We start from the raw sequence: 9,349 nt of genomic DNA, 5'->3' as shown, positions 1-9,349 counted from the left end.
CTTAGACCTTCATTACAATAGATGACAGCGGTTTTATGCCAGACTGAGGCATACCTCAACTCAAGACCTCTCTATCCAGATCCTGAAGATCCACTTTCCTTATCAGCTATTAATCCAGGTCATACCTTAACTGGTGGTCCTATGTCAGAAGTGCCAGAATAGTCCCTAATCAATTTAAAGATGACATAGAGGGAGTAGAGGCATTTTAGATGTCAAGAAACAGTTTAAGTGACAAGCTGCAAGACGTTTTTTAAAAGCAAGCGAGAAGTTGCGCCTTACAACATCATCTGGAAAGCAGACCTCGATTGCACTTGAATGAATTTGTCATCAGAATAAGCTTTAAATACCAGGCCAGAAACCAAAGAGGACTCAGAAACGTAATGGAGAAGGAAAAAAACACTCACGGTAGCACCCCGAAATGTTAGATCAACATGAGGTGCATAGTGATGCATCCAATACTTGACTCAAAAAGGACGTCCTATTGTCAGAACGGGAAGGATTCGTCATTGTGATTTAAGACAGGGTTGTTACTACTAGTAATTATCGAAAATACGTGTTAAATCAAGACGTGGTTGACCGGCGTATGACAACTTGTCATACAGCTAGGATTTTCAACAGAATGGATCCCTTTCTAGAAAGACATTCCCGTGCCTGTTTTAGAAATAAAAAGCTTACCTCTTATATTGGGATGTTACTATCCAGACGGATCATATTATCCGAGCCAAACGACCTGACACCATTATGCGTGAGAAAAAAGTTGGAAGTGTCTACAGGCAACCTGTAAAACTAACAATTATAAGTATAGCGAGCTGAGGTATGAAGTAAAGAAAATACAGAGGAATGTGAAAAATGCCTCTATTCATCCTATAGTGATTTCGGATACACGCAAAGATCAGGCAGGATGCACCGCACATTTTCAAGATTTAGGATACAGTAACGTACTGACAGCAGCTGCTGTCGCATTGCAAGAAACTTTGTAGACCATCAGGAAGCAAGTAGTTAAAAAGCTATGGAGTGGCAGATATTAACTATGAAAAGGCATCCAGAGGCGACTATTGTCACCTTTAATGCTCGCGATTACTATGTAAAGATGGTAGCAGTAAAAGACGCACTCAAAACTAAATCATGAAAACTGGGTTTGCCCGAAAGCATGTTTAAAAAAGAAATAATTTGCTTTAGTGTTCAGGAGGTTTGGCGCTCGGAGTTCACATTATCAGATCACTTAATTATATTACGAAAAGGTGTCCATGACTGATGATATATACCGAAAGAGCCGCGTGCTCACTATTCAAATGTACAATTCAACCGAGAATGTCTTCGAAATATTGGGCGGTAACCATCTTAAGCTTGAGAGAAAAATATGCTCAATAATTTTTTTAATTGTCATAATAATAATAACAATTTACATATATACATCAATATCATTTTTTTAATAGAATGCATTTTATTAATCTTATTGTTGATGTAAACTTTCCAGTAAAGTTATTTCTTCACAAATGATATATATTTATAAGATATTCAAAGGTTTCAATTTACATTCATAAATTGTGAAAAAAGAAATTTAAAAGAGAAACAAAATTCCTTTCCCTGTTTCTTGAGAACACAGAGCGGCCCAACGATGACAGCTCTCTGCATATACCTCGCAACTGTTTTGACTTGTTTTTGGCATGCGAATATGGATTCGAGGTTTACAGAGCAGCGACAACTTCGCAACTATAAAAACAGCAATCCCAAGAACAATCACTTTAACCAAATATCCTTCGAGCAATCGTTGCAGTTCCCTTCCAAGTTCTCAATACCTCTCCTCCTTTGGAAGGAGCAAAAAGATTTGACTTTCCCCTGATTTTCACGTTTTTCTGAATATACTGTCAAGTATACTTTGAGACTTATGTTGTGTTTATGAACACTACAAATAGTTGCTTGGGCCAACTATTCAGTTCGTAAGATATGGTACTGATTAATATTAGTATCAGCTCAACACATAGCAGTACCATATTTCACTAACTAATTATTTGGCTCAACTTATCATATTTTCAGTGAAGAAAGGTAATCTTTAATTAAATTTTCAGCAACGAGCTCATGTTTTGATTTGTTTTCATCTTTAGATTTCTTTCAAATGTCAGTCAGCTTTACCTATGCCTGCTAAGATGACAATTTAGGATGACTTTTTTTTATTTGCGCTAAATATTATTTTATTCACACGACCAATATCGGCCGGCATTGTGATAAAAAAAGGTAAATATAGCCACTTATAAAATTTTTGAACGACAAAGCGTGCGCGCAAGGTCTCAGAGCATAAAATAATCGAGAACTTTCCCTCACAGTCGGGATACCTACAAAGATAGTAGTTAGATTCTTGTTGGTGATAGGTTCGTTTTTTTACTCGTGAGGATTCTTTGGCACGTCACTTAATTTATATTAACTTTATATACAATTACTCTGAAGTATTTGTTTCATTTGCGACTTTCCAAAAATTATGTACCAAAATGAGCTCCCCTTCCGTACCAAATTGTAACAAATGTCGGTCTCCCGCCCCCTACCTTAAGTGTTACGTTATTTATGTGCCATCCCTAAGAAATAAACATGAAAGGTTTTTAATATTATAACGTAATATTTTCAAGTCTACAAATATATTTTAACCTATATTTTAAGTTTTAATTTACATGTATAAATACAGAATAAGGAATATCTTTTATTTCAATCTCAATAATACTTTTTCTATTCTGAATTTGCAATATATTTTGTGAAAATTACATTAAATTTAAGGACAACTTTCATAGGTAAGTCAGAATACATATTATATGCGTGTATAGTAAAAAATTAACAAAAACGATCTCAATAGAGTAGACTTATTCACAACCCAGCCTATTAATTGTAGTAGTCATATATGTTACATTTATACTTACTTTCCCGGCTTATCTAAAAATCCTCCATGGGTATGCTGACAACAAACTAATAAATATTCCTGCAGTGCTGCTTGGTCAAATAGCCAAACCTTTGGCTCACATATTTTGTTTTGCTTCGCAAAGATTGCATGTATTAATGGAAAGGCACCTCCTTGCCAAAAAGAGTAACATCCATCCACTAATTTATTGGTCCTACCTTGAAATCCACCCTCTAATTGCATTTGCTTCTTCACAATCCATTGCTTCAAAAAGTAAAAAAAAAATTAGTTAGGAGGGTGGTCGTGCCATATATTTTTTAATGAGCAGGGCTAGCAATCGCACTTTCCATGGGGGAGGTTCGAAAATTATATAATTCTCATAGTAATGAGAGGGACGCACAGTGGTCAAAACAGAAATTTACTGTTCATAATCCTCAACAAGCTATATTTATCGTCGGTCTCATGACATAAGTTAAATGCCGTGGGACCAGGGGTGGGTTCCGAGGTATATGTTGCATTTGACGGGAGAGTTGAGGTTCGAGGAATGGACGGTTCCGAAGAGAAATGACAAAAGACAGTCACCCAAATCAAACTCATAGGTTTTTAGTACAGGCCTACAAAAAATAATAATTATCAAACGATGCAAAGAAGACCATACCACCATTTGGAGCATATAAAAAATAGACGTAAAACACAAAATCTTGATAGAAAAGACGTGACTCACATTTAAAACATTCAGATAGACGTAGCAACAGACTTCTGCATTATAAAGACATATCGCCAGTATTTAGCTTCAGAAAGGCTCTACTTCCGGAAATTATTGCCGTGGCGATTTCGTGTTGAGAGTGGAGACCCTCGGGGTCGTGAGAGGTTGTTCAACCAAGCGTGAAGCACCAGCAGCGTAGTGGCAAAGGGACAGTGCACGGTAATATTATGTATTTCAATTGGAAAGTGGTAAATCCAAGTTTCAAAGTACTAAAATTGAAACATTTTAAAAGGAGATTCTATTTTTTTTTAATTATGCGCAAAAATAACTCTCAATAAATATCAACTAACAATTAATATTAACAATTAATATTCTAGAGAGAGAAGAGAATGTGTGAATTGTGCGGGAAGAGGGATACGAAATTGGAACATTGGTTGGAGGAATGTGAAGAGGTGGAAAGGAGGGGGATAAGCATGGAGGTATAGTTGCATGAAAGGGGTGACTAAAGGGCAGTAGCATGGGTGAAGGGGGTGTTGGGTAAGATAGAGAAGAAGAGAAGGAAGGAGAAAGAGGAATGGAGAAGGAAAGATTGTAAATAGGAGAGGAAGTAGATGTAAGAGAAATGTAAATATTGTAAATAGTAGTTAAGTATTAGGTTTAGACGCGGAGACAGAGGCTGGTAATGCGAGGCATTGCGACAAAAGAGCGAAATGTGTGCGAGGCGAGGCGAGGCGCAGCGAGGAAAGTTAGGCTATAGGAGCGAGCGGATTAGTTATAAGGTGTGGATGGATAGTACTTTGTAAGACGTAGTTGTCAGAAAATTCGGTAAAAAAACGTAAGTGTAAGCAAGTCAATTTTTTAAGGCTAGCAGGCCAAAAAATAAACGTTTATCTATCCACTAAAACTTGATGCCAATCAAGTTACAACGCCCTAAACTTTAGATCTAGAATAATTCACCTGAATCGGAGATAAGAACTTCATATTTAAGGTATTATGACTTATAATTATGACTAACATATTAATATTAATTTTTCGGTAATAAGTATTAACAGTAAGGGCCGATTTCACCAAATCTGATTGAACCGTTAATCATTTATTAACCTTATTTAATCAATACTTTGCGTTCCACCATTCTTTTAATCATGATTAGGGGAAGATAATCACGGGTTAACTTAACCGCTCAGCAATAATGGCTGGTTATAGAGTTTAATCAGTGATTAAAGTAACATAACCCCGAAATTGAAGTGCAAGTGCAGTGAGAGGAGTATACAGGAAGGAAATATAGCTCTTTTTTACAATGATATTTTATCCTCATTTGATGATGATGAAATGCTTAACCACGTTCAGAGAAGGCCATGAATATTCAAACACAATTTCCACTTCTCTTCTATTACACTTGCCACTGAAGCTACTCGTAACCTCAAACTTTGGGAATCTTATCATATGCTACTTTGACGCCGAGTGTTCATGAAGAATTTCGTTCTAACCTATCAGTCGCCGTTACAACAGAAAGACCTAGAGACTAGACCTTATTACGAACAAAGTATATAATTAGCTAACCAGAGGTTGAAAATGCTTGGTAGAACGTAACGCTGGTTAACGCTGATTTCATCATTGATTAAAAAAGAAGCATGATTAGTTAATCATGGATTTAATCAGAGTTGGTGAAATTGGCCCTTAATATTATACGCATAATATTATTTTTAAATCGAATCTCTCTTTAAAATGTGTCAATGTCAGTACGTCTATTTGCTTCTAAAACTCAAACAGATGAAGTCATTGTTGTAAATATAAATATTTGCAACTTTAGATAAACATTTTAAAATGATGGCGCATATTAACACCTATATTCCCACCTACGCTGGTGTAAGATCTTTTTAATCTAGAGAATGTGACATCATATCCAAAATATTCGGTACACATTTTTTTTACAAATATACATTTAATCACATAAATACTTATCTTTCGAATCCAGTAATAATATTTTATTGAATTAAAATCAAGAAAGAAAGGTAAAAACTGATGAAAAAGGCGATTTAAAAATCAGTACATGCATCGTTAACTACAACTCAAGACAGATCTATATGCAAACATCACTTATAAACGTTACTGGGTAGTACAGAGATTTCACAAGGATTTCGAAGATTTCACAAAAATTTGAAATATTTCAAAAATATATAACAAAGGTTTCAAAAGATTTCAAAGCAAACAATAGTCCACAACGCAGATAAAAATGCATGCTGCAGCACGCAGGCTACACGACCCGAGAGTACGCTGTAACTTTCATTTATGTCTTTCATAAGATTGTGTAAGAGGAAAGTAACACCTAACCGTTATTCATCACGTTAAAATATACACTTGTATATAAAAATCAGTATGATCAATATATTTTTTGTTTCAATATGTAAAAAACTTCCAAAATCAATACAATATATAGAAAACCCCATTACACGGTTGGGTCCTTTTTGTCAGAATATACAATAAATTATTAAAATTTAAGAAGCATAATTGTTTAAAAGTTTTCTTTCAAAGATTATATACCTTACTTAATTAATTTTGATGCAGTTTCACGAAGTCAACATTTTGAGATATAATTATTTTTTGATTCTTTTAAATTATCTGAAAAGAAATTTGTTTAAAAATATAATATCTTCTATAGCTTACTCTAAAACTCTGCCGTTTAAAATATCTCGCACGCATGTAAGGTGTGAGTGCGCATTAAGGTGGTCCTTATTTACTCTTGTTGATTTTTTTATATTGAATCTCTTTGGTATCACCTCCCCATTTTCCTCAAAGATCTATCTTTCTCATGCAATTAGCATGGGGAAAAGTACTGTAACATTTCAAATGCAATTAATTTTTTATATTTTATTGATATTATGAAATACTTAAAAATTCATACTTTCTGTGTTTTTCATCCGAAGAACTTCAAATTTTAAAGAAAAATCAATTATATTGTTACAATGTTTATGGTTGGAAGTACATCTCGAAATTTTTACTAAAGTGAAAATGGCGACTCATTACTTTTAAAGCAAGTGGTTTTGAGAATCACTCAAGCTGCAGTATACTAGGAATTTTTTTCTTGCTGAAATTCGACAACTTTTTACCCAATAGTCAAAAATGTTGATTTCTTTTGTTATTTTATTAGTCAACCTTTCAAACTTTCAAACAATTTTGAAGTTTTGAAAATCGCTAAATCCTTTCCGAAAATGTATTTCATATTTTGTTTAAATTTGTAAAAATTATGTAGCTTTTTTCAAATAGTAATGTGGAGTCTTTTTTAATTGAAAACTCATTTATTTCATTGACAATCGGTAAAATGGTTAAAACCTTTAAAAAATCGGCGTATTTGGTAGAAAATCGTTTTAATTTGAGAGCTAACATAAAATGTACAACTATCTACATCAATTCTTATATCTCCTTACTTCTAAATTAATCTAGCGCTATTTTACTGTCGGAAAAATGAGCGAGCTATCGAAGCGAGCATTCGTTCCTCTAGTTCCTTCCAACTCCTTGATCCACTTCTCATCCATTAGATTTGTTAAAATCTTTTCTTTTAAATTCCAGTTTTAATTATTTTAAAAAATTCCCGTTCCATGTCAAAAATTTCCTGTCCCACGGGAAATTATATTTCTTTATCGAAACTCCCTGTAGTAAAGTAAACAAGATTAAATTCAATTTCCGGTATTTTCCCGTTTTTTTACTCAGCGAATAAAATTCCTAGTCACTTCCCGGTCTTTCCCTAATTAATAATTCTAAGAAATCAAGATAATTCTGCAGAATTCAAAATAATTTAGAGTGTATTCTAAACATTAGACGAAAACGTGTGCATTCTAATTTAGTATCAGTTCATCTGTCGACCAAAGTTCCTGAATTTCGAAATATTATAAAAAAATCTAATGTTTTTTTTAATATTGAAAAAATCAAAATATTATACGTGCAGTCTCAGAAATCGAGAGAATTCTGATTGTAAGAAAATTCAAAAGGGTTCAAAATGCTTTAACTGAATTCAAAGACTTCCACAGAATTCTTTAGAATTAAAAAAAAAAGTCTAAATCCTTATTCACGAGTAGTTAACCCGTTGACCAATAGTGATGACTTTCGAACTAGTTGAAAATAATTACTTTCTTTTAGAAGAATTAAGGAAGTACCCTCGGTAATAGAATTACATATGAGAATCATTTGATATTTGGATGACAGTTGTATTAAAGTGCACTGAAGCTGTGGTTAAAATTTTGGAACCTTTCCGAGCTTCATAGTCTAGAGACCAATAACATGTTGTCATTCGAGAAGACGTACTTTTTGTAGTTTATAAGAATATTGAAAAATGAAAAAATTCTGAAATAATTCTTACATATGGGGCATTATTCCTCAACTGCCCCAACTCAAAAAGTCATGTTTTTCGATTGTCTCTAAATTCTGGGAATATGTTCGCCTACCCAACAGTAGTTTCAAACGCCTGTAACTTCCTTTCTAATTACGCGATTTAAAATTTGTATGAGGGTTTTAAAAAGTGCTTTTTATACGCTTTTATCGTATTTCATTATTTATAACAAAAAAAATTGTTTAAACAATTTTTTCAATAAATCAATTGTTTATTTAACTTTTTTCGCAATTTAAGCATCTACGATTTTTTTTTAAATAGTCTTAAAAGAAAGCTTGACTTTTTTACTATGAAAAATGTCTAATAAGAAAATGGACAAATTGAAATTCATTGAGTTACAGAGCCGGTTGTAGAGGGAGTCCTCGCGCTCGCACTGGGGCGTTATGCGGCAGCATACCGCGGAACAGTTTCCAAGTATGCCATTTTTTTGTATTACTCACATTGATCCAAAATTGCATGAAGTTATCGGAAAAAACTATTCAGTAATGTTAACCAGTAAGTTTAAAGGAGCTAAAAATTTTTTAAGTTGTTATGAAAAAATATTAAGTAAAAAGCACTTTCTTAAAAATGAACAGTATTTTTCTGAAGATAAATGATTCCTCACTATTATAATTTACTATCCGACAATAATTGGTTATTGCTCTTGCAATTTTTTAAAACAAATACATGATTCAACCAACTTCTCACGTATAAAGTGTTTGAGTAAATAAAGTACTAACGGATTAGTAATTAACGCCTGTCGTCAGCCTACATCCTATCAAGTTATAGTTTCCAGAGTCTACCACGTGGAGGTAACAGTGCGATTTTAGACTCCTTTTATCTGCAAGATGATTCGGGGTGCTTAATTTTAGTGACTCCCCTCGCCTCTCACTTTCTGGGGTGCTTGATTTTTGTGAGTTCCCTTGCCTCTCACTACACAACCTCTTTATGCTGTTCCCCTCTTCTTCGTACCAGCTTTCCACTTTCTTGGAGTACTATTCTGCTTTCGATTACGTTTAGGCTTCGGGAAAACCTTACTTTTCTCCTCATAGGAAAATCGTTTCAGATCCAGCTGTCCCTTTGCGTTCGGAACGAATGAATGATATTTGAGTGTACCTGGTATCGTCACAGCCTTATTAAATCGATCTGTTAATTTTATTGTTATCGCTGCATGCTCTTCTTTGCTACTGAAAAATACGACAGTTTCCTTCAAGTTTTCTCTGTCCCATTCAAATAACTCGTAAGCTGTTAAGGTCTGATTCTCAGCTGAACGTTGCAAGCAAAGTGAGAGGCAAAGGGACTCACTAAAATTAAGCACCCCGAATCATCTTGCAGATAAAAGGAGTCTAAAATCGCACTGTCACCTCCACGTGGTAGACTCTGGAAACTATAACTT

At 34.1% G+C, this 9,349-nt stretch overlaps 1 protein-coding gene across 1 annotated transcript in view; it reads right to left on the bottom strand.

The window, feature by feature from the left end:
* The window catches only part of LOC117171152 (protein farnesyltransferase subunit beta), a 114,894-nt gene that overhangs the window by 14,746 nt on the left and 90,799 nt on the right, over positions 1-9,349 (bottom strand). Inside the window, exon 5 of the mRNA XM_033358205.1 lies at positions 2,907-3,148. Coding sequence (XP_033214096.1) covers positions 2,907-3,148 — 242 coding nt within the window. The remainder of the gene's footprint in view (positions 1-2,906; positions 3,149-9,349) is intronic.

This window comes from Belonocnema kinseyi, chromosome 4, assembly GCF_010883055.1.
Source record: "Belonocnema kinseyi isolate 2016_QV_RU_SX_M_011 chromosome 4, B_treatae_v1, whole genome shotgun sequence".
Classification (NCBI taxonomy): domain Eukaryota; kingdom Metazoa; phylum Arthropoda; class Insecta; order Hymenoptera; family Cynipidae; genus Belonocnema; species Belonocnema kinseyi.
This window is presented reverse-complemented; position numbering and strand designations above follow the sequence as displayed.